Genomic DNA, 26,205 nt, shown 5'->3' with positions numbered 1-26,205 from the left:
ACTAATCTCTAGACAGAAGCCCAGCTAGAACCTCCTTATAATAATAAAGCAGGGGCTTCCCTGGTGGTGCAGTGGTTAAGAATCTGCCTGCAAATGCAGGGGACAGGGGTTTGAGCCCTGCTCCGGGAAGATCCCACATGCAGCAGAGCAACTAAGCCCCTGTGCCACAAGTACTGAGCCTGCGCTCTAGAGCCCACAAACCACAACTACTGAAGCCGGCGCGCCTAGAGCCCATGCTCCGCAAAAAGAGAAGCCACCGCAATGAGAAGCCTGTGCCCCTCAATGAGGAGTAGCCCCCTCTCGCTGCAACTAGAGAAAGCCCACGTGCAGCAACAAAGACCCAATGCAGCTAGAAATAAAAATAAAAAATAATAAGGCAGAGTAGTTAGCCCCTCCATCCAAATATTATTGTAGAATTTTATTACTGAAATTCTTTCACTGTGGTTCTGAACTTCTTTTTGATTTACAGACCACTTCGATAATTTGAAAGAGCTGCATCTCCTCTTCTAGATGAGTGCACAGACAAAACACTTGAAACTATGTGTATAACCTTGTGCACTGTTTAGTTTTTATTATTGTGTATGTAACACCTATTAAATAATGATAACTAATAATGAGGAAAGTTAATGCTCATTTGGAGCTTCTAGATAACCCGTGATGAAATAAAATTCATATTTTATGGCATGACAAGAAATTTTAAACATAAAATTTTCACTGCCCGTTTGGGCCTCCTTTAGTGTGTATTGTGCATCTGCATTAACCAGACCTCCTTAGGAGATAACCTTCCTTCTTAATCTCACACAAGGTCACAACTCCTTAGAAGATAACCTTCCCTCTTAATCTTGTAAGGGGCCACGATGGCCCCCAGTGAGTACAAAGTACTCGCTTTGTACTGTAGATATGGACTGTGTAAACTGTCAATAATACCTAATTTGTCTCAAAAACTTATATAACTTTAGGGGAAACACTGGTTGACACCACCCACCCTGGCCAGGCACCACAGTAACCATTTGAATGAGTTATCTTAAACAGGATGACCTGGTAAAGAACATGGAATTAACGAGCCACCACCAACTGGAAGAATTTGGGAAAGGTCAAAAGGAGACACAAGTCCACGTGTCCTACCGACTTCCCAGAATCCTCCTCGCTGGAATCCATCTTGGCTGAGTGATGCGTGCACCACCAGGAAGGACCCTGAGTCAGAATGATTGGCCAGAGACAACCTGGAAACTAATTCTATCACCATAAAACCCGAGATTAGGAGCCACATGGCAGAGTAGTTCTCCTGGGTTCCCTTACCCTCCTGCTCTCCACCTGGGTGCCCCTTCCCAATAAAGTCTCCTGCTTTGTCAACATGTGTGTCTCCTCGGACAATTCATTTCCAAGTGTTAGACAAGAGCCCTCTCTCAGGCCCTGGAAGAGGTCCCCCTTCCTGCAACATAACCATGCTTTGACCTCTAATGGACAGAAGAGTCCTCAGAGCTTTTTGGGTTACAATCATCAGGTTGACTGGAATAAAATTTTCCACTTCTTTCTTAGATCGACTGTTGATTAAGTTTTTCATTGACACCCATGAACTGTTTTTTCACAGTTGGTAGTCTCTCCTTCAGTGTCACAGGTCATAGATAAGAGAGGAGGACCATAAAAGTCTACCAATGAATACTAACCAGAGAAGAAAACTTTTGATTTTGTACACCTAAACCTTCATATAAATCACAAAAAAATCATGTAAAATACTTTTATTGTAAAAATAAGGCACATTTTCAAAATCTTTAGTGTCAAAATTCTTTAGATCAGTAACTTCTTAGTTTTAAAACTTTAAAACTTCAAAGTTATTATTATATTTACTTCTTTCAAACATAAGATGTCATCCTAATTAGAAAAACTCCTTTATTTTGTCAAGATAAATTGCACTATCCAAACTGTTGTTCCAGTTTTCTGTCTACCTAGTCACTTAACTTCATGTTACCTAAACTTGTACATAATACTCTCCTGAAACTGCTCTGTTTGTTAAAGGTTACCATTCCCTATTACAACAGTCTCCTTCCTGCCACTATTCTGCTTTTCAATTCATCCTTGTTTCATGAGCAGTTTAACCTTTCTAAAACACAAGTATCATTTTGTCATTCCCTCAATCAAAAGCGCCAAGTGAAAACTAGTGGGAAGTAGGGTGAGGCCAGATTATGGTTGCCCTGGAAAGTTGAATTTCAAGAGGGAAGTTTTTGAGGAGGGGATTAATATGATAAAAGGTGTTGTTTTACTTAGATCATGCCAGTAGCAGTGAGCAGATGAATTAGAGATGGGAAAGATGAGTCGGGGGGATCAGCTGTTGCAGAGATCAAGTACACTGTGCTGATAGGAGGGAAAGTCTTTCTTGTGGGGCCTAAGCCTGCCAAAAAATGCTACCTTGTTGAGAAGTTCATGGTGTTGGTTAGTAGACTGATTGGAAATTGATCAGAGTGTGCAGTGCAGGGTTTAACATATGCACAAAATGAAGCAATTTAGTTAAAGTGTAGCAATTTGATTTTAGATGCAAAAGCCGTATCTGAAGCACAAAAGTTTCCATGGTATGATTTTAAAGGGTTGCTGGCTTACTTGGGCATGTGCCCAGGATCTGTGGCCACTCTCTTTAAGAGCTATGACTATACTCAGTTAACCCCATGAAGAGAATCCTTTGGCCCTTTCCTCAGGATCCCAGGTCAGACAAACCAGACAAAACTCTGGTTCTGCTATTGATGTAAACTTGCAGGTAGCTCTGCTCCTCAGGTACCTTCTGGGCATCCAGTACCCCCCCTCCCAAGTCATTGCCCTGCAAAACTGGAGAGAACTGTAAACCCTTTCTGTCTCCCTGAGCTGGAGACTCGCCTCAGTCCTCACCAGGTGTTCCAGGGAACAAAGGTTAGTAGGAGACAGAATTCAGGCTTGCTTTGTTCTTACACCTATATAGTAAGACTGTACTTTCTAGGTAAGGGGTCTCTTGGTTAGAAGAAAAAAATTCCTAGTCTTAATTCCCTGTTCAGAGTTAAGAAATTTGTCTTCAGACTAAAACAGTGGGAAACAGAGTTAAAAAAAAAAAAAAAGAATTAAAGCAGGTGTAGTCAGAGAGATAGGAGGAGGACTCAGGAAGGAGGGAATGCTCACAGAATCAATTGCCTGGAAACCTAGAAGCGTGAGTTATGGGGATTTTGTTCAAACAAATTATCAGAGATTTTGGACACTGCTGTTTCAGAAAGAGGGGAATTCAGAATAAGAGGGAATGAAGGAGTGGGCAGTAGAAATTGGAAGCTCCCTCTCTACATTGTGTGGTGCTATCAGGTTAGTTTCATTACTACCTGCCTCCACCTGCAGCCTGTACTGTCCTTTCGTCTTCTATATACTCCTGAACTGTTTAGAGTCTACCCATCTTTTAAGCCTTAGCTCCGTTTCACTTCCTCCTTTAAGTCTTCTCTGAAGATTATAGTTTCTATTTCTTTCTCCATTTCCTGAAAGCTTATTGAGTTCATTGCTACAATCACACTAGTTAGAATGTAATAGTTGTGTCAAAAGTGTAAGCTTTTTGATATAGCTATATCCTCTCCAGCAAGGCAGTGTAATTTTTGAGTTTGGACACTGTATTGTAAACTTCTTTTGTATACTCTCTGGAAAAATTCTGGGCTTATACCTATTAAATATACTCCCAGGTCTAAAGTTCTGTTAACTATTCAAGAACAACCACTTAAAAATACTGTATAAAAGCTTCTATCTCAACATGCTTAAGCTAAATTTTCAAATAAAATGTATCTATTTTGACTAACTCACAAAATCGCCTATAGATGAGTTGAACACTCTCACTTATTCAGAATTGTCAAAAGAAGGGACAGCCCCCATTGCTAGAAGTCTCTAGCAATGAGTCCTCAAATTCGGTCTGTATTGAGTAGTGACTTTATAATCACCCCGATGGTAAAAGTGTCAAATTTCGAAAACACCTAGAAAAGAGAGTGAAATGATCATTTAACAATAGCCTGCTTCCCTGCCAAACAAGGGGAGTTGACCCGGTTTCCAAACTCACTTTGGCTCATATTCTAACCCGGGTTTCGCATCGTTAGTTGTAGGCAGCCAATTGGGCCGTTTGGGTGCCGTGCATCCTGGGATCTGTAGTCTCTGGCTTCTTCCTCCCGACTACGAGTTCCACCTAGCAGTCGGAGGACGGTTGCTTGGTATTATTAGCAAGCGGGAAGTATGGCGGTGGCGCGCGTCGACGCGGCTCTGCCTGTTGGAGAAGGTAAGGCGATCCCCACCCCTGGGTCCCCATGTTTACTCCATAGAACTGAATTATTGTTACCTGGTGGAGAGAAGAACACTGGGTTTAGGGGTTCAGTTCTGGACCAGTTCTTCTGATGTGGGGTTGTGGGCATCGCGGAGGCGCGCTGCCCTCTGGGAGTTGAAGTCCCCTGGGCGCTGCCTGGCTCTCCGGCGTCGCAGCGAGGGCCAAGCGGGGGACTACAAGCCCCAAGAGACCTTCGCGCTGCCCCCGCGCTCCTGAGGATCCCTGGGCGGTGGGTTTCTGGCCGCCGCGGTAATCTTTCTTGGATGTTTACTTTGAGTTCTGGGTGCCCAAGTGAAAACTGCAGAATCTCCCCCTTTCCCGTGGATTCCTAGAAAGTTCAAGAAAACCGTGTCTCAAACACAGCTCTCTAGATTGACGTTGGGGGCTTCCCTGGTGGCGCAGTAGTTGAGAGTCCGCCTACCGATGCAGGGGACACGGGTTAGTGCCCCGGTCGGGGAAGATCCCACATGCCGCGGAGCGGTTAGGCCCGTGAGCCATGGCTGCTGAGCCTGCGCGTCTGGAGCCTGTGCTCCGCAACGGGAGAGGCCACAACAGTGAGAGGCCCGCTGACCGCAAAAAAAACAAAATAAAAAATCTAGATATAGATATAGATAGATAGAGATTGACGTTGGACCCTTTCTTGGAAGTGTCCGGTGGCCGTGATAAAATCTGGGGGTTATCCAGAGCCCACAGTTCTCCATGCCTTTTTCTGCAGACCGGGTCCTGAGGTATAGCTTGGTCTCTGCCCAGCGGAACGCGCGGCGTGGGTGCTTTTGTAGGTGCCGTGTGAGCGGAGCTCCTTTGTTTTGGTTACAGTTCGGAGGCTCTGGGTCAGGGTCAGGGCTAAAGGTGAATGCTCGTCTCCACCGCTTAGGTCTGGGGCTCATTATCTAGAAGGGAGAGTCTAAGAGGTCTCTCGATCCCTTTGAATTGTGTGCAAAGGCTATGCATTTTCCTGGGACGGTATATATCTTTCACCAAATTCTCAGAATCGAATGACCCCCTCTCCCCGCCCCAAATGCTAGAAGCCATTAGACAATGGAAAAACGTTGGTTGAAACCCTTCAGGAGAGCAATTTCGCATAATTATTTCCCGCAGTAATCTTAATCTGGGTAGAAATATGAAATTGGCAGTTTCTCTGGCCCGCCCCCTGCACAATCTATCTATTTGTGATAGATATCACAAATCTATCTGTAGCTCTTAAACTCCACCTCCCCAGCCCACCATGGCAATGTACTGATAATAATAGTTAACATTTATACAAGCACTTTTTATATGAGCAAGACTATGTTCTGAGTGCCTTTTTTTTTAAATTATCTCATTTTCTTTGTAGAACAACATTATAAGGCAGGTATTATTATCATTCCCATCTTACAGAGTAGAAAAGTGAGCCCAAAAGAGATCAATAACTTGCCCAAGATACCACAGTGATTAGCTTAGTGGAGCCAGGATTTGAACATCTGTTAAACATACCAAATTACTTTATTGAATTCTGTGTGCCAGGAATGGGACTAAGTGCTGTTCATATGGTTTCTCTTTTCATCCCCACATCAATTTAATGAATTAGGTATATTATTTCCATTTTGTAGATAAATTAACTATACTTTGATTTTCAAAATAGTTTGGGCACTTTATGATATACTGATATTATAAGCACATTGGTCTCTATCAAAAGATTAGTTACATTTAAAAAATACTGTCATTACTTAGGCACAAAATATTGAAGTAATAGTTTATATTTAAATGTGAAGAATTCCAAAGTATTATATCAAAGAAACTTGAGTAGATGGACTTCCGTAGTGGCACAGTGGTTAAGAACCTGCCTACCAATGCAGGGGACTTGGGTTTGAGCCCTGGGCTAGGGAGATGCCACATGCCATGGAGCAACTAAGCCCTATGCGCCACAACTACTAAGCCTGCACTCTAGAGCCTGCAAGCTACAACTACAGAGCCTGCGAATCACAACTACTGAAGCCCGGGCGCCCTAGAGCCTGTGCTCTGCAACAAGAGAAGCCACTGCAATGAGAAGCCTGCGCACCGCAACTAGAGAAAGCCCACGTGCAGCAACGAAGACCAACACAGCAAAAATAAATAAATAAATTAATTAATTAATTTAAAAAAAGAAAGAAAAGAAACTTGAGTAGAATATCACAAATCTAGGTATAATTTGATATTTCTAAAGGAAAATGAATAATTTCAATCAGTAGTCACTTAGAAATTGATTGCTTTAGTTTTTAAAGCTTGATGTTTATTATGCTCTAGTGTTTTCTAACTCTAAATGTATAAGATTTTATGAGTATAATTTTATCCCTATGCTCAGCTGTTGTAGTTGTGTTTTCTAACAGTTTCCCTTCTCTTTTCAAGGATCAGTGGTCAATTGGTCAGGACAGGGGCTACAGAAATTAAGTCCAAACTTACCCTATGAAGTTGATATTCATACTTTGATTCTGGATAAAAATCAGATTATTAAATTGGAAAATCTTGAGAAATGCAAACGTTTAATACAGGTAGGTATTGCTATGTGGGGGAAATAGTTATATAAGACCAGTTTATTATTATACAAAATAAAAGAGTAAGATAACAAAAAGTAACTCTGCAAGCCTAGAAAGCAGTAAATGTTGCCTTAAATTTTTAAAACTTTTAATAACAAATAAATTTATTTAATAAATGAATAAAATAATTTCAGAAAAAATTTAAAAAATTAATTTTTACATGATGATTATTAAGTGATGCTTTTTAAATTTCTACTGAAGATGAACACATTTTTGCTGCCTTTAGAGTAGACTAGAAAAAAGAGCACTTGTTAAAAAAGAAAACATTTTATGTTGGCAAAATATTGTGTTGTTAAGATAACCTTTTATTTCATGGTGGGGGTAAAGAGTTGATTAGTTCATTCCTTCAACAAATGTTTATTGGGCCCTTATGTGTCTGGTACTGTTCTAGATTTTGATGGAGATAGTGAAAGGACTCTGTTATTGTGGAGTTTACATTCTCAAGTAGTTGCTGTGTTAAAGATGTTTTCTTTTGGTAGTTGGAGGAGGTCTGATTGCTCAGCTTTATCTGTATTTTCCACTGCTTAGGAATGACAACAACAACTAATAGTTGCACTGCAGAATTTTTAGACAATATATGTGAAAAGTACAAATTGGGTTTGTATATTTGGGAATGTTGGGCCATATAAATAAATCTTTTTAACCACCCTAATGTGAAAGTAATATTTATATTTTACTCCTAAGAATAATGGTATGTTTTCTTTCCACAGTTGTCAGTGGCTAACAATCGGCTGGTACGGATGATGGGTGTGGCCAAACTGACCCAACTCCGGGTATTAAATTTGCCTCATAATAGCATTGGCTATGTGGAAGGCCTAAAGGAACTAGTACATTTGGAATGGCTGAATTTGGCAGGAAATAATCTCAAGGTGAATTGTTTCTTTCTTTCTTTCTTTTTTTTTTTTTTAAGTAATTAGGTTTTTTTTTTTTACTTCACAAAAGTATTTGCTGTGAAAAAGAAATTTAAGCAGTATAGAAAAAAATAGAATAAAAAGTGAAAGTATCCACTCCCATTCCCCAGAGATAATTTCAGTTAACATAAACTGAAAAAAAAAAATCTCATTTTGAAAATTCATGCTGAATTAAGTTTTATGTACATGTTTAATGGTACAGTGGAGAATATAATGTTTTAAAAGTCAGGAGATCTGGCTTCTAGTCCTGCTTCCACCACTTAGTAGCTCTATAATTTGGGGTAAGTTAATAAATATTTCTGTGTCTTATTTTTTGATATGCTAGGTAAGGGAACTGGATTAAATGATGATAACTGACTTCTATTGAGTATGTAATGTATGCTAAGTACTATTCTAACCACCTTAACAATTTTAACTTATTCAATCTCATGACAGCCAATAAGGTAGGTACAGTCTTTATGCTTATTATATAGATGAGGAAACTGAAGTACAGAGAAGTTGAGTAACTTGCCCAAGGTCACACAGTCAGGAAGTTGCAGAGCTAGGATTTGAATCCAGGCAGTTTGGCTCCATTGTTAAATTGTAAAGTCTATGTTATACCAACTGTCACATGTCATCACTAAAAGTTTCTTTAAGCTATAAATATCTGACTCTACTCTTAGAGAAATAATGAAGGTAGAAACTAGCCATATAGCAGTATGCCAGATTCTGTTGGCACTGCCTCTTTTTTCTCTTGCTAAGCCCTGCTCCTCTGCTTCTGATAATGGGCAGAGGAGGCAAGAGGCTCAGCTACAGGAAATAGGGAAGAATTTCATTTTTTGATTTCATGTGCGTGAAATAATGTGATCCTTTTCTTGTAATAGGCCATGGAACAAATCAATAGCTGCACAGCTCTTCAACACCTCGATTTATCAGACAATAACATACCCCAGATAGGTGATCTATCTAAATTGGCATCACTGAAGGTAAATGTGTTTTCTATGTCATTTCTGAAATTTTATACTAAAATACCAAGAGAAAATAACCTAATTGATCTAAAATCAGCCTGCTGTTATGAAGAACAGATAGTGTTCATTATGATAAAAATTCTATTAGAGTACCAGAAATTAAGTATGGAACTTTTTATTGTTAATTTCTATAATTGATTTACTTTAACTAAAACTGGTTGTTGTAGTTAAGGTTAATTCTTATTTACCATCCAACAAACATGATGAAATTCCCTTCATGCCCAATCAGCCAACGTTAGCAGCTTCAGTTATATAGTACATAACATGTTGGTGGGCTTGAGAGTAAACATTCCTGAACTTTACTTTGTTTTTTGACACTCAAGATTGCTATTTTTTTAGTAATAGATATTACTAAATTATCAAAATTAACTTCACTTTAATTTAAAAAATCTGTGGCCTGTAGCACTTTTTATAGAGGGGAATGTAATCAAATAAGTCAGGGGTCCCCAAACCCTGGGCCATTAGGAATGGGCTGCATAGCAGGAGGTGAGCGGCAGGCGAGTGAGCAAAGCTTCATCTGTATTTACAGCTGCTCCCCATCGTTTGCATTACCACCTGAGCTCCGCCTCCTGACAGATCAGCAGTGGCATGAGATCCTCATAGGAGCGCGAACCCTACTGTGAACTGCTCAGGCGAGGGGTCTAGGTTGCACGCTCCTTGTGAGAATCTAATGCCTGATGATCTGAGGTGGAGCTGAGGCAGTGATGCTAGCACTGGGGAGCAGCTGCAAATACAGATTATCATTAGCAGAGAGGTTTGACTGCACAGAGACCATAATAAATCAATTGCTTGTGGACTCATATCAAAACCCTATCAGTGAATGGCAAGTGAAAACAAGCTCAGGGCTCCTGATTCTGCATTATGGTGAGTTGTATAATTATTTCATTATATAATCCAACATAATAATAACAGAAATAAAGTGTGTAATAAATGTAATGCGCTTGAATCATCCCCAAACCATCCCCCCACACCCCCACCCCGCCCCCGCCCCGGTCTGTGGAAAAATTGTCTTCCACAAAACCGGTCCCTGGTGCCAAAAGGTTGGGGACTGTTGAAATAAGTAACAGTTGGCACCACAGCTTCAACATATGTAGGCTTTTTCCATATTTTTCCTCCATTGGATATTATTAGCATCAGATGAATTCATTAACCTTAGAAACAGTATTATTGGCTCAAATTTCACTATATTGTTAGCAGAAATCATTTTTAGCAACAATTATTCTAAGCAATTTGATGTAGCCAGATACTAAGAGAATTCAAATGAACTAAAAATGATTGAACTTTTTTTTTTCTGGAATGGAGGCATGATTACCTTATCAGAATCCTGGGTGTTGGGACTTCCCTGGTGGCGCAGTGGTTAAGAATCTACCTGCCAGTGTAGGGGACATGGGTTTGATCCCTGGTCCAGGAAGATCCCACATGCCTCGGAGCAACTAAACCCTGTGCCACAACTACTGAGCCTGCGCTCTAGAGCCCGAGAGCCACAACTACTGAAGCCCGCGTGCCTGGAGCCCGTGCTCTGCAACAAGAGAAGCCACCGTCATGAGAAGCCTGTGCACCGCAACGAAAAGTAGCCCCCGCTCGCTGCAACTAGAGAAAGCCCACATGCAGCAATGAAGACCCAACGCAGCCAAAAAAAAAAAAAAAAAATCCTGGGTGTTGGGAGTATTCGCTTTATTCTTCATTGTTGCTGACTTAATTTGAGTCAGCACCATCTCTAAGCACATTCAGCCTTCCTCAAGCTTTAAGTTACCAAGAGAATATAATTGCAAATTATGGTTTGTGGGTTATCTCTCTCTCTTGGAAAATTTGCTTTATACCTGATTGTTTTAATGAATGTTTTCTTTCACTTTTCTCACCCTCTGTTTTGATGTTTTAAAAGGAAATGAACACGTATGTTGGAAATTGCTCAAGTTTTAATAACTTAAATCTCACAACATGCCTACACTAAGCATATGTTCTTGGACAAGTCTTTAAACTTTCTTGAGCTTAGAATGTGGATGTGAAAAAGGAGAGTTGGACCAGAAGACCACGTAGGACCCTTCCAGCATTAGCAGTCTTTGATTTGTGTGTGATGAGAAGTATAATAAAACAGATCACTTTATGTTTGTGCACACCATTTTGGTTTTATCAAAATAGACCAATTTATTTGTAATCTTTTCATTTGTAATGCATTTTCTTTTTACTTTCAAGACCCTACTTTTACATGGAAATATCATCACCTCTCTTAGAATGGCACCTGCTTATCTACCCAGATGTCTTGCTATACTTTCTTTGGCAGAAAATGAAATCCGGGACTTAAATGAGGTAAAATTTGAGGGTATCTTATGGGATCTGGGAAGCTGGAAGGTCAGGAGAGATGCAGGAAAGGGTTGTGAGCTCACTTTAGACTGTGAGCATCTTGGAAGAAACTGCTATCAGGATGAAACACTTGGCTCTAGAAGACCATTATTTTTCTTTCTACTTTTACTTAATGTCAGTGGGTTATTAAGGCTTAATTTCATTTGCAGTGCTGTACTTATCACTCCATTGGGAAGTAATTGTTGGTAGAGGGACATGTACATTAACAGGGTTAATAAGGCACACTCTGCACCTTTTTCTGGCTGCTGTTATATTTTCAAAATAGGGTTCTCTTTGCTAGGAAACAGTGCTTTCTAAGGGACTTTGTGCAGCAAGGACAGATGGCCATATTGTTGGAATTTTGGAAGTCAGTGGATAATATAAGAGTGTTACTTGTCACTTTTCAAAACAAGAGGGAAATTGTTACATTCTCAAACTGCCAAAGATGTGTAATCAGTGGAAGCCCTGCGCTTGACACTGAGTAGTCCATTTCATTCAACAAAGCTGTCCTTTGTTCCAGATCTCTTTTCTGGCATCCTTAACTGAATTGGAACAGTTGTCGATCATGAACAATCCTTGTGTGATGGCAACACCTTCCATTCCAGGGTTCGACTATCGGCCATACATCGTCAGCTGGTGCTTAAACCTCAGAGTCCTAGATGGATATGTGATTTCGCAGAAGGAAAGGTGAACGTGACCTCTTTAACATCACACTTATTATGGAAGTTAACTGAAAAGCCCATTTCTAGCTTACTACAGATTAATAAACTGAATATTTCTTGAAATGTGCATTTAGAAATTAAGATCATTTGTACCATCATATAGCAGACTCTGTGCTGTTCATTTAGGATTTTTTATCCTTTCTAAAAAAAGATAAGAAATAAATATCAACCTTAGAGGTTGGGGCTAGTGAGTTTAACTTCTTGCCCAACATACAACAAATTGATTTCTAAAAATCCTTTTGTTAATCGATTGTTTGGGGCTTGGAGCATTTCTACATAGAAACCATGTTATAGATGCTGTGTAGGATTTCAGATCAATCCCACAAAAGCTTCTATCCATCATATTGTAAAGGCAGTATTAATAATACCTTAGTACCCAACTACTCTTTATAACAGTGACCTTGGGAAAATGCGTGCAGAGTTCCAATTTGGAACTGGTAGCAGACATGCTGATTGGTCCTCACCTTCTACCTGTGAAACAGCAGAAGTGGGAACTCCCCCTTCTCTAGATCTTTGATGGTTTTTGCAGCTTGGAGCTGGGACCCCTGCATGATGGGGTCTTCTGGACGCTGGCACATGATCAGTAGAATCAGAGCTTCAGGGGAGGTAAGGAACTAGGTTGTGGACAAGAAGGGGTGGATTTAGAGAGGATAGTGAGAATCAGGATGACTTAATTCTCTTCACTCTGCCTCATTTCTCTTCTTCCTTTCACTGCATACACACCTGCATTCATGGACTCAACACATACATTCTTCCTCGCTGTTTTTGTCCTGTTCTACAGATTGAAAGTCGCTTGAGGGGTTTCCCGATGGGAGAAGGAATGGTAGATTACTGACAGGGTTTTCCTTTTCTTTCTCCCTCTCTTGCATCTAGTTGCTGTATAGGGTGTGGGGCAGTGAGGAATGGCAACCAGGAGCTACATAGTGGTGGTGCTGGTGTAGGGTGCAGGACATATGTCAGCTCTGGTTTGCCTACAGAAAAGTGTGACTTTTCCTTTTTCCTGCAGTGAGTGTTGCTGTGTATTCAGACACCTTATTTTATTTCAAACTGTGGGTAATTCTAAAGCTAGAATATGGGTTTACTTGGATTATCTTCTCTGGATCTTCCTTTAATAGAAAGAAAGACGTTATCAGATTTCTCTGTGGGAGTAGGACTGGCAACATTTTCATATGTGGCAGCAGCATGGTGAGATGGGCAGAGGTAAGGGTTTGGTATAAAGAGAGACCTGGGAAGAGAATGAGACCTGGTCAGGAGAGACAAGAGAAAACTTCACATCTTTCCCTGCCGCCCATTAACAGTGTGGCCTGGACAAGTTCCATAACTTCTCTGAGCCTTAGTTTTCTCATCTGTAAAATGTGGCTAAAACTACCTAGCTTTCAAGGATGCTATGAGAACTAAAGATAATGGATATAACATAATACTGGTCAGACAGTAGATGCTTAATAAGTGATAATTGTCATTATTACTTAAGGATAGGGACTGGGGATTGAAGAGTTTCGTAGAAACTAAAGCTAGTGTTAAAAAGCAGAAGATATCTGTTGAATAGATGAATAATAATGCAAAGGCTATGTTTCTATACTGTGGAAATGGTTTTAATCCAAGTGACTTTAAGGTGAATTTGTATTTTTTTGGAACTTTCTCTATAATGTTTTGTAGTTGTTTAATTTCAGATTCTTCAGGAGGTAGGGAAGAGTGGACTTTTACTTGGGTAGCCTCTCTCTCTCTGTGGGGTTATTCTACACTAAAGTATGGGAGGAAGGAAGAGGTGGGAGTGTAGCATAATAGCAACCCTTTCTCAGACAGATTCTTTTCCCCCCCACATTAAAAAAAAATTGCACAGTATCATATAATTCAGAAATAGTTCAAACGTACTATTTAAAAATACCCATATAATCATCACTGAAAATAAGACTAGAACAAAACCAGCACTCCAGAGATCTCCTTTGCCCCACTCTCATCATAACTCCCCTCCCCACTAGAGATAACCACTATGTTGATATTTTTGATAATTCAGAAAGATTATTTTTTTCCTCATTTATTATGGAGGCTTCAAATCAACCAGCTCCCACCAGAGTAGCTAAAATTAAAAGGACGGACAATACTAAGTATTGATGAGTATGTAGAACAATTGGAACTCTCATACACTGTTCTAGGAGTGTAAATGGTGCAGCCATTTTGAAAAACTGGCAGTATTTACTGAAGTTGGACTTATAAATACACTATGACCCAGCAGTTTGGTTTCTGGTATATACCCTAGAGAAATAGGTGCTTATGTCTACCAAAAAATATGTATATAAGCATGTTCGTAGCAGCCTTATTCATAATAGCTCCAAACATTTGGGAGCTATGTGAGACATTTGGGAAACAACCCAAATGTCAGTGCATAGAAGAGTGGGTAAATAGAGTCCTATTCAAACCAAAGAACCTAGGTTGTTGAGAAAAATGCTGCTGCAGTTGATGTCTGAGACAACTGTGTAGTCTGTAAACAGTGCTCCCATGTTTTAAAACAACTCTGGAAGTATTTTGTCTTGGAGGGAGGAATTATTCTAAGGGAGAGCTATTGACTGAAAAATGAGTGGGTAGCCTGAGCAGTGTTCCAGCATTTTCCTGGTCAGCCTTGGAATTGCCCTGAAGGATAGGCAGGAAGGAATTTCTAGTTTTTGTATCTATCCAGCCTGTTGTTTGCTAAGAACAACCAAGTTAAATTTTTTCTCCATGATGAAAAGTTCCCAAGTTCCCTGATGACCTTGGGTAGCCAGATCTTAAGTGTGTGTGTCACCCAAAAAAGTAACTTGAGCAGTCACCCACCGCTGTGGTGCTTTGGCTGAGGGCTTTCTCAGAGAGAAGCACACCTGGGGAAGGACCTTTGTGTAACACCTCAGTATTTGGAGTTCTTGCTGAATTTGTTTTCACTCTCTGTTTTACTGTTTATAGGACCTAGTACCAAGCTACACCTCTGTTGCTTACAGATCAGAACTTAGGGAGCAGAATTTTGGAGACGTTTCTTTTTTTGAAAGGACATTTAAAATATATACAGAAGTAGAGTAACATAATGAACACCTAAATACCCACCATGTGGCTTCAACAGTTATCAACATTTTGCCAATCTTGTTTCATCTATCCCGCACTTTTTTTTTGGTTAGGATATTTTAAAAGCAAATACCAGATATCATTTCATCCATTATTCCTTTTTTTTTTTAATTAGGTGAAAGAGCAGTTTTAAATTCTCTCAGTAGTTGCTATCCCTGTTATATAATGTAGACTGTTCCTTTAATTTCAAGAGAAAAGTCATATTCCAGTGATTTGAAATTAATATGTTAGAGCTGAATTAATTTTAATTTTGTCTTTGAATGGGCAGAGAGATTTTTTTTACCTAAGAAAATATCGTATGGATTAATAAATTTGTGTAATGGTGTGTTTATTGATGAATGTGAAGCAAAGGCAGGAAAACAGATCTTACAGTAGTTGATACTCCACAGTTCGTGGTTCACCTCACACACTTAAACTGTGGCATACCTGAGCCTCCTTCTGTATCCTTTTACTTTCGCTTTTCTTTCCTCCCAAACTACAAACCGCCTATAACCTGGAAGCGTCGCTTGCTAGCTATTATTAAAGTTCGGGATTGTTCTCTATTATGGACCTTTTTTAGGGACAGCCTTTCAACAAGCCATTTGCTTGGCAGAACTTATGGAAACTGAGAGCAGAGTTCATGAAGATCCTGAATGAGCTTTATTTAATCCACAGGAATGTGTCTATGGAAGAAATACTTCTAATTATTTTTATTAAGTGTATTAAAATTTTTATTGTTACGTGACTTCAGTTAATCAGCTTGGCATACCTTATATCTCATTGTTAGAAAACAGTTTCACCTTTCTTGTGACACTGGCACATCATAGAAAACCAAACTCATTTTACTGCACCGAGACTCTTCTGCACTATTTAACCAGCTGTCAAAAGAACCAGTTTCTTTTCAGTCTATAATACATCTTGGGTGGCTTAACAGTTTTGGACTGTACAGTTTTTTGCATAATGTGGATACCTTAACGTGAAGGTTGAAGAAAAGGGTTGTGGATTGGAAGTGATTTTCAAACTATTTGCAATGCTGAGTTAAATGATGTACAGAGAAACAAAGTATGCCAAAATGATGCAACTTTAACTTCAAGTTGATGGGCAGATTTAAGAATGATAAAATTGAGGCAAAAGCATGTTAATTAAAAAGAAATTCAGGGCTTCCCTGGTGGCGCAGTGGTTGAGAGTCCGCCTGCCGATGCAGGGGACACGGGTTTGTGCCCCGGTCCGGGAATATCCCACGTGCCGCAGAGTGGCTGGGCCCGTGAGCCATGGCCGCTGGGCCCGCGCGTCTGGAGCCTGTGCTCCGCAACGGGAGAGGCCACAACAGTGAGAGGCCCACGTACTGCAAAAAAAAAAAAAAAAAAAGAAATTCAAACATATTACAAAAGTAAACAGTAGTGTAATGACCTCCCCTGAATCTGTCACCCAACTTCAGCAGTTTTCAATTCATGGCCAACTTTGTTCATCTCTACCTTCACCCACACCCCCTTTTCCTGTATGATTTTGAAACAAGTCTCAGATTATATATAATTTCATCTCTAAAAGATAAGGACTCTTAAAGAAATAACTATAATACTGTTATCACTTATCAAAAAATTTAACAATAATTCCATAATAACACCAGATATTAGTTAAGTGCTTACATTTCCAGTAGTCCTCATAAATGCAGTTTTGTAATGGATTTTTGGAAACAGGATCGAAATAAGACCATACACTGTAATTGGTTGATATATTAAAAAAATTTCTTTCCTGCTCTCTTTTTCAGTGTTTTAAAAATGTATTATCATTGCATGCTCCATGGGTTGGCTGTGCTGATTGGGTAGTTTTCACTTGGGATCTTGTAGTGAGATCACATGGGGCAGGAGTCGTTTGAAGGCTTGACTTGGCTGGAGGTCCAAGATGATGCTTTCAAATCTCTCCATGGGTTCCTCCTCTTCTTATTTTCTTTGCTTTCTTTTCTCTTTTTTTGGTTGTTGAAGAAATCAGATTATTTGTCCTATAGAGTTTCCCACTGTGCTTATTTTGCCAATTGCTATGTCTCTGTGTCCTTTGACATACTCCTCTCCTTCTGTATTTCCTGTAAATTGGTAGTTGAATGTGGAGGTTTGATCAGATTTTTGGTGGGAGAAGGACTACTTTGTGGGTTCTATTGAGAGGCACATGGTGTCTGGTTGTCTCTTGTGTTAGGAGTAGCTATTAATGATCAGTGCCTAAATCCATTAATTCATTGAGAGTTGCAAAATGGTGAAATTTTAATTCTATCATTAATTTTTTTATTAGCTGGAATACTTCTATGAAGTAACTGTTTGGTCATTGGTATAGTTTGTATAGGAAAGGTAGAACTAATAATATTTAATTTGTCTCCTTTAATTACCAGTTTTTAAAAATAATGAGTCGGTAGTTCACTAGCATCCTTCAGCTGTGACCAATTAGCTTTAAAAAAACTATCATGAACTAATGGATTTAAACACAATTTATGTATTTAGGTACTTCAGTTTGATAGTGAATGAAGGGACTATTCATTGCTTCTTTGAAAATAATTTTAAAATATTTGGAAAATATTTATTTTAAATAAATTTAAAATATTAGTAAAAATCTTCGGAAGTGCTCCTAAGCAAGAAAAAAGGTTTAAAACATTGTAATAGTAAGGAGAATGAATCAGAAGGATAGATTTTCTTTTTAACTTGAGTGAATTTATGAAAAATATCCAATGATGCTATAAAGGTAAATTAAGAAGGAAGACTCATTATTGCTTAAAAATGTATCTTGTCTACCCTAGTGCCATCCCTTCTTCTTTATGTCCCTCAATTCCAGTTTGAAAGCTGAATGGCTGTATAGTCAAGGCAAGGGGAGAGCGTATCGGCCTGGCCAGCACATCCAGCTTGTCCAGTATCTGGCCACAGTCTGTCCTCTCACTTCTACGCTGGGTCTTCAGAGTGCAGAGGATGCCAAACTAGAGAAGATTCTGAGCAAGCAGAGGTGAGCCCATTTATCTGTAGCGGTTGATAAATTCACAAGTGAAAATACCTCTGACTCTTTCCTGCAGGGTTAGTAGGACTGAGGTGAGTGCTGCGGCCCACATTTCTGGGCACTTGGGCCACTGGTCACTGTAGCAGTTCTGTAGGGGAACCGAACCTTGCAGGGCAGTCCAGTTTGCTCCCCAGCAACTGCATTGCTAATCATTTCTTCAGTGGGGAGAGCCAAGCAGCATGGGAGAGTGGGATTTTTAAAAACTGCATTTGTCCCTTAATGTGGGTGTTTCATATGGGTTTTAAAATACTAACATTAAGAAGTATAGCTTGGGGCTTCCCTGGTGGCACAGTGGTTGAGAGTCTGCCTGCTGATGCAGGGGACACGGGTTCGTGCCCCAGTCTGGGAGGATCCCACATGCCGCGGAGCGGCTGGACCCGTGAGCCATGGCCGCTGAGCCCGCGCGTCCGGAGCCTGTGCTCTGCAGCGGGAGAGGCCACAACAGTGAGAGGCCCACGTACCGCAAAATAAATAAATAAATAAATAAAATAAAATAAAAGAAGTATAGCTTGGAGTCTTCCCTGGTGGCGCAGTGGTTAAGAATCCGCCTGCCAATGCAAGGGATGTGGGTTCGATCCCTGGTCCGAGAAGATCCCACATGCCATAGAGCAACTAAGCCTGTGCGCCGCAGCAAGAGAAGCCACCACAATGAGAAGCCTGCGCACCGCAACGAGGAGTAGCCCCCGCTCGCTGCAACTAGAGAAAGCCCGCACACGGCAGCGAAGACCCAACTCAGCCAAACATAAATAAAAATTTAAAAAAAAGAAAAGAAAAGAAAAGAAAAGTATTGTTTGGGAATTCCTGGTGGTCCAGTGGTTAAGACTCCACACTTTCACTGGGGAGGGCCCAGGTTCAGTCCCTGGTTGGGGAGCTAAGATCCCACAAGCCGTGCAGCGCAGCCAAAAAAAAAAGTATAGCTAGAAGCATTTAGTAGTCATTTCTTTTATCAGAGATCCTGCCTTTGAAGGTTTGTGCGTGTATATGCATATGATGGTGTCTGACTATGTGATTTAAAAATAAGTTTCTTAACCTTTTCTATCCAGTGCTTTTAAATGAGACTTTGTAATTTGGGGGTTATTAAAGGTATATACATTCTGCTTTTTTTTTTAAAAATTATTTTATTGAAGTAGAGTTGATTTACAATGTTGTGTCAATCTCTGCTGTACAGCACAGTGACTCAGTTATACACATATAGACATTCTTTTTTTATATTCTTTTCCATTATGGTTTATCCCAGGAGATTGGATGTAGTTCCCTGTGCTGTACAGTAGGACCTTGTTGTTTATCCATTCTAAATTTAATAGTTTGCATCTACCAACCCAGAACTCCCAGTCCATCCCTCTCCCTTCCCTCCTTCCTCTTGGCAACAAGTCTTTTCTCTATGTCTGTGAGTCTGTTTCTGTTTTGTAGATAGGTTCTTTTGTGCCATATTTTAGATTCAGCATACAAGCGATATCATATGTATTTGTCTTTCTCTTTCTGACATACTTCAGTATGATAATCTCTAGTTGCATCCATGTTGCTGCAAATGTCATTATTTCATTCTTTTTTATGGGTGAGTAGTATTCCATTGTGTATATGTACCCCATCTTCTTTATCCATTCATCTGTCAATGGACATTCAGGTTGTTTCCATGTTTTGGCTATTGTAAATAGTGCTGCTATAAACAAGGGGTACATGTGTCTTTTTGAATTATAGTTTTGTCTGGGTATATGCTCAGGAGCGGGATTGCTGGATCATATGGTAATTCTATTTTCAGTTTTCTGAGGAACTTCCATACTGTTTTCCATAGTGGCTGCACCAATTTACGTTCCCACCAACAGTGTAGGAGGGTTCCCTTTTCTCCATACCCTCTCCAGCATTTGTATTTGTAGACTTAAAAAAATTTTTAAATAATTTTAAATTTAATTTTATTATTATTTAAAATTTTATCATTTGGCTGCATTGGGTCTTAGTTGCGGCACGCGATATCTTCGTTGTGGTGTGTGGGCTTCTCTAGTTGCAGTGCTTGGGCTTCTCTCTAGTTGTGGTACGCAGGCTGTAGAGCGCGAGGGCCCAGTAGTTGTGGCGCATGGGCTTAGTTGCCTCGTGGCATGTGGGACCTTAGTTCCCCGACCAGGGATTGAACCCCTATCCCCTGCATTGGATAGGATTCAATGGATTCTTAACCATGGACCACCAGGGAAGTCCCTGTTATTTGTAGACTTTTGATGATGGCCATTCTGACCCACGTGAGGTGGTACCTCATTGTAGGTTTGATTTGCATTTCTCCAATAATTAGTGATGTTGAGCATCTTTTCATGTGCCTACTGTCCATCTGTATGTCTTCTTTGGAGAAATGTCTGTTAAGGTCTTCTGCCCATTTTTCAATTGGGTTGGTTTTTTTGTTGTTGAGTTGTATGAACTGTTTGTATATTTTGGAGATTAGGCCCTTGTCAGCCGCATCGTTTGCAAATATTTTCTCCCAGTCTGTAGGTTGTCTTTTCTTTTGTTGTTGCTGTTTTTTTTTTTTTTTAATGGTTTCCTTTGCTGTGCAAAAGCTTGTAGGTTTGATTAGGTCCCTCTTTTTTTTTAATGGCTTTTAAAAATAATTAATTAATTAATTTTCAAATTTTTGGCTGTGTTGGTTCTTCGTTGCTGTGAGCAGGCTTTCTCTAGTTGTGGTGAGCAGGGGCTACTCTTCGTTGCCGTACACGGGCTTCACATTGTTGTGATTTCTCTTGTTGCGGAGCACGAGCTCTAGGCTCGCAGTCTTCAGTAGTTGTGGACGTGGGCTCAGTAGTTGTGGCTTGCGGGCTCTAGAGCTCAGGCTCAGTAGTTGTGGTGCATGGGCTTAGTTGCTCCGTGGCATGTGGGATCTTCCTGGGCCAGGGCTTGAACCCATGTCCCTTGCATTGGCAGGCAGATTCTTAACCACTGTGCCACCAGGGAAGCCCCCCATTTTTTAATTTTTGTTTTTATTTCTATTTCCTTGGGAGACTGACCTAAGAAAATATTGGTATGATTTATGTCAGAGAATGTTTCGCCTATGCTTTCTTCTAGGAGTTTTATGGTGTCTTGTCTTATGTTTAAGTCTTTAAGCCATTTTGAGTTTATTTTTGTGCGTGGTGTGAGGGTGTGTTCTGTTTTTGTTTTTGTTTTTTGGCTGCACTGAGCAGCTTGTGGGATTTTAGTTTCCCGACCAGGGATCGAACCTGGGTGTTCGGCAGTGAGAGCATGGAGGGACCACTGGACCACCACTGGACCACCACCCTCCCCTGTGAGGGTGTGTTCTAACTTCATTGATTTACATGCAGCTGTCCAACTTTCCCAGCACCACTTGCTGAAGAGACTGTCTTTTTCCCATTTTATATTCTTGCCTTTCAAAGGTATATACTTTGAAAGCTTGTAAACTTCTACCTTTTTGACAGTGTTACCCTTCAAAGGGAGCAGAAAAAGCTTTCTTTTTTTGGTTTGCGTTAAATCACATCAGAAGTTACTGATTTTTAGGTTTCACCAGAGGCAGTTGATGAACCAGAGCCAAAATGAAGAGTCGTCTTCTCTTGCTCCTGTTGAAACAAGGGCATCCCTTGTACCGGAGCATTCCAGCCCCATTCAAGATTGCCAGGTAGTCCAGGAAAGTGGTAAGAAGTTAACTGATCTCTGATCCTTTTTCTCCAAGTTGTTTGATCTGTTTGGTATCATAAAACAAAAAAAGTACATGTTTTCATAATTTTGTACTTGTTAGCTTAAGTGAACATTTGGATCTTATATTTTATATATATGTATATACACAGATAGACATATATAACGACTATATGTCTAATTTTTGAAAACGTTCAGAGAACTGCTACCTTTTGAAGTGACCTGGTACTTTGATTATTCTTATGACCATTGCAAGAATTCATTTTCTTAAAAATATTTGGTTTGGTGTTTTAGGCATATTGGAGGAGATTACTGAAATCATTTCATTGCACTTTACTATATTTCAGGGATTAGAGTTCATTAAAAGGATCCAACTGAAAAAATACTTCTTTAAACATTTAATGTTTTAAATGATGTTCTGTTGATTCTTTTAGAACCCGTCATCCAGGTCAATTCTTGGGTTGGGATAAGCAGTAATGATGACCATTTATATGCTGTTAAGAATAACTTTCCAGCCTCTGTACACACTACAAGATATTCTCGAAATGACCTGCACCTGGAAGACATCCAGACAGATGAAGACAAGTTAAACTGTAGTCTTCTCTCTTCAGAGTCTACTTTTATGCCAGTTGCATCAGGACTCTCTCCAGTATCACCTACAGTTGAGCTGAGGCTGCAAGACATTAACTTGGGCCTAGAAAATGATGGTGCTGCAGATGAATCTGTGAAATGTCTGGAAAACAACGGCTTTGATAAGGAAGGGGAAAAGGCTTTTTGGGCTGCAAATGAGAATTCTGTTGAGATGACAAAAAGTGCTATCAGTACAGAGGTAAATGAGAAAGATGGGCTATTACCTTGTCGTGAGCCAACAGTAAACAATGCCATCATGAAGGATGACACCCACAGTCTTACATCTTTTCCTGAGTCAGTTGGACACAATGTCTTCCATACACAGCCAGACAGTGAAGAAACCATGTCTCAAACAGCTTCAGAGAAACTTCCTTGCAGGGTTTTAACCCATAGATCTCTTACTTTGGGACAAAATAAAGTTGCCCTTCAGAAATTGAATGAAGCAGCCACCAAGCTTCAGGCCTATTGGCGGGGCTTTTATGCCAGAAACTACAACCCACAAGCTAAAGATGTACGCTATGAAATCCGGCTGCGCCGGATGCAGGAGCACATTGTCTGCCTAACTGATGAAATAAGGAGGTGGGTTAAAAGTCCCTTTTTAGGACTTTTACAGTTTGGATGCTGTTTGGTTGGTTTGGGGGTGTCAGATTCTTAGCATTGATTCAGAACACTGAATCACTGCTTTTGTGGCCAGGGCACTTTCCATACCATGTTGCCACTCTTGGTTTGTCTCCTACAATATACTGAAAACATCTTGAGTGCAGGGACTGCCATATGCATCTTCATCTGTGGTACAGCAATTGGAGCATAGATGCAGCATAGCAGTAAATTTTGAATGAATGCATGCCTTATGGACATCTATATACCTAAACACAGAAGGTACAGAGAATATAGAAAAACTGAATTTTAAGTATAAAAATGAGAAGATGAGAAAGTCTACATAGAACGCATTAGGTGACGTAAGAATTAAAGAAAATAGCAGGGACTTAAAAGGGGCTAAAATTTGGGGGCTATGGTGGCACTTATTTGTTCATTCCATGGCTCACATGTTTTCATGATTGTCAACTCAGGAAAATTAGGATTTCATAGATTTATTCTGAGTATTAGTATTGTAACCAGCAGTATTTATTAATATTATCAGGTGGGAGAGGAGGAAGCAATAAGAGAGACTGGGGAGGGATAGCTAGAGTGGTAGGAGAACTGGGAGAGTGTGTGTCCCAGCTCCAGCAGGGAAGTGTTTCAGGAGAGAAGAGAGGCGCTGTAAGAGGACAGAGAACTGTGTGTTAGATTTAGCAGCTGGAGGTTATTGGTGACTGTGTTGAGGGTCCCCAAGACTATCCTCAGGTTTGATGATTTGCAAAAAGGACTCACAGGACTCAAGAAAGCTATTCTTTTTTTTTTTTTTTTTTTTTTTGCGGTACGCGGGCCTCTCACTGTTGTGGCTTCTCCCATCGCGGAGCACAGGCTCCGGACGCGCAGACTCAGCGGCCATGGCTCACGGGCCCAGCCGCTCCGCGGCGTGTGGGATCTTCCCAGACCGGGGCACGAACCTGTGACCCCTGCATCGGCAGGCGGACTCCCAACCACTGCACCACCAGGGAAGCCCAAGAAAGCTATTCTTTATGTTCAGGATTATGGTTTATTAGAGTGAAAGGATATAGATTACAATCAGCAAAGGAAAAAGACACACCAGGCAGAGTTCAGGAGAGACCAAGTACAAGCTTCTAGTTGTCTTCTTCCAGTGCAGTTGTACACATGGGGCTCGATTCTCCTGGCAACGATGTGTGACAACACATCTGAAGTATGTGAACCTCAAGGGAGGCTCACTCGAGTCTTGGCATCCAGGGTTTTTATTGGGGGTCAGTCACCTAGGCGTTGAGTGCCCCTGTGACTGACCTTAACTACTCAGACCTCAGCCCCCACCCAAGGTCAAACTGATGCATTGTGGCCCAGGGTCTCAGGTGAACAAAACAGGTATTCACCAGAAAATACACTGTTAGCATAAACCAAGGTCCCAGATGTACAAAGATACTCTTATCAGGCAGGATATTCCAAGGGCTTGAAGGTTATCTCTCAGGAGCTGGTCAAGACTAGTCCTGTCTTTAGAATGTGCAGGGTTCAAACACCCCAGTCCTGTTGAGTTAACCTCTTCCTGCCCAATGAGCTTCTTCAGAGCAGCTTCAGTGAGTAGTGGGATGAAGGCGGTTTGGAAAGGATTGAGTAGTGAATGAGAGGTGAAGAGTGAGGGTAGCCAACTTTTGGGAAGTGTTGATGTGAGGAAGAGAAGAGAGTAGGTGGTTGACAGAGGAGGATCTGGACTTAGGAAGATTCTTTTTTAAAGATGGGAGATATAGAGCAGGTTTATGTGTTGATGGAAATGATTCTATAAGGAAGGAAGAACTGATGGTGCAGAGCAAAGAAAGAAGAAGTGCAGGATGGAAGTTCTTGAGAAGGTGAGAGAAGAAGAGGTCCAGTGCACAAGTAGAGGGAGTAGCCTGAAGTAGGAACAGGAGCAGGTAAGGTGGTAGGTTTGATGGTGGGATAGGGAAGTCCTGTCTGATGGTTGTTTCTCCTTTTCCAATAATATACAAGATGTGGTCAGCACTTGGAAGTGAGGAGAGGGGTGAGGATGTGGGAGGTTTAAGAGAGGTATGAGGTGTGGGTTCATCTTAAAAGTGAACTTATAAGCGGAATGGAGGAGGATAACTGGACAGGGTGAGGAAAAACTTAAAGTGCAAAACGATAGGTCAGACTGTATGATTTTCATCAACAACTCTCAGCTGTTCCATTCTGATTTTGGACATGGTTCAGCCAGGAGTGGGTTCTTTTCCAGGTGAACATGGTAGGGGAGAGAGGGAAGGGCAAGGGAGCTGATGACATTTGGGAGGGGAATGATTATAATGCTGGATCTCAGAATTTAAAGGAGGTAGAAGGAAAGACAAGAGAAAGGGGTCATTTGTTTGGTGGTCATAGATGAAGATTGGTCGTCCAGGTTGTTGCAGATTATGGCAAGAACAAGTGAACTGGGAGGATTGGACGTAGTGGTTTGTGTTGGTGCTTGAAATCATTTTCAAAAATGGTGTAGTCAAAATGCTTGGGTCTAATACACTGCCAAATGTAGAATAGATAGCTAGTGGGAAGCAGCTGCATAGCACGGGGAGATCAGCTCGGTGCTTTGTGTCCACCTAGAGGGGTGGGTTAGGGAGGGTGGGAGGAAGGCACAAGAGGGAGGAGATATGGGGATATATGTATATGTATAGCTGATTCACTTTGTTATACAGCAGAAGCTAATACAACATTGTAAAGCAATTATGCTCCAATAAATATGTTAAAAAAAAATGCTTGCGTCTAGAGTGGGACTGAGGATGAGTGATGGGGGTGGATTATTGTTAGATAGAGCATCCATGTGAATGTCAAGAGCTCCAGAAATGACAAGGGGAACAGGGCAGAGAAAAAGACTAGTGCTGAGCCTTCAGTGAGTGGGGGTCGATAATGGGATGTCAGTACTTGAAAAAGAGTTTTGGGAAATTTAGCAGGATGGCTGGAGTTCTTGAAGGAGGAAGGTTAAGACTCATTTGTAAACAGCAGTGAGAAGCAAAGTTCTGGCCCTGATGTATGAGTGAAAAAAGTAGCTGCCACTTGAGAGAGCTACAGAGGTTGAGTATATATGGGAGTTTGCTGATTATAATTCAGGAATCCCACATGGCACAGTAGGAGGGCTTTGGGGGGGCTAGAGAAAGTAGATCAGAGGTTCAGAACAGAATGGGGTGACAGTTTAAGAGATAATGGACAGCTAAGAGAACCTTAGGTTTCTGATTAGTTTAAGTACAGAGAGGGGGGCAGTGAGCGCAGAGTGAAAACTTTAATGAATGAGGGGAAGGTCTGTTGACAGCAAAGAGTATGTCAGGAGGCAAACAGGGATGTGAAATTTGATGTGATTAGTCCTACTGGTCTCTTAGAAGAGGGTGTTTCAAGCTGTGGTCCTGATCCTTTCTGCAGCTCCTGCCCCTT

At 40.7% G+C, this 26,205-nt stretch overlaps 1 protein-coding gene across 4 annotated transcripts in view; it reads left to right on the top strand.

Moving 5' to 3' along the window:
* Positions 1–4,154: 4,154 nt before the first annotated feature.
* Positions 4,155–26,205, top strand: part of CEP97 (centrosomal protein 97) — a 28,663-nt gene continuing 6,612 nt past the window's right edge. The window contains exons 1-9 of one of the 4 annotated variants that reach the window (XM_079923292.1): positions 4,155–4,261; positions 6,671–6,813; positions 7,569–7,727; positions 8,633–8,734; positions 10,970–11,083; positions 11,637–11,803; positions 17,725–17,889; positions 21,430–21,563; positions 22,176–22,773. In XM_079923292.1, coding sequence (XP_079779418.1) covers positions 4,219–4,261; positions 6,671–6,813; positions 7,569–7,727; positions 8,633–8,734; positions 10,970–11,083; positions 11,637–11,803; positions 17,725–17,889; positions 21,430–21,563; positions 22,176–22,773 — 1,625 coding nt within the window. In that variant the 5' untranslated portion in view covers positions 4,155–4,218. Of the gene's footprint in view, positions 4,262–6,670; positions 6,814–7,568; positions 7,728–8,632; positions 8,735–10,969; positions 11,084–11,636; positions 11,804–17,724; positions 17,890–21,429; positions 21,564–21,998; positions 22,774–26,205 lie in introns of those variants that run through there. The other 3 variants (XM_079923291.1, XM_079923294.1, XM_079923293.1) reach the window with 3 other exon arrangements.

This window comes from Stenella coeruleoalba, assembly GCF_951394435.1.
Source record: "Stenella coeruleoalba genome assembly, chromosome: 5".
NCBI lineage: Eukaryota > Metazoa > Chordata > Mammalia > Artiodactyla > Delphinidae > Stenella > Stenella coeruleoalba.
Note: the sequence above shows the minus strand (reverse complement) of the source record. Positions and strands in the feature narration are given on the sequence as shown.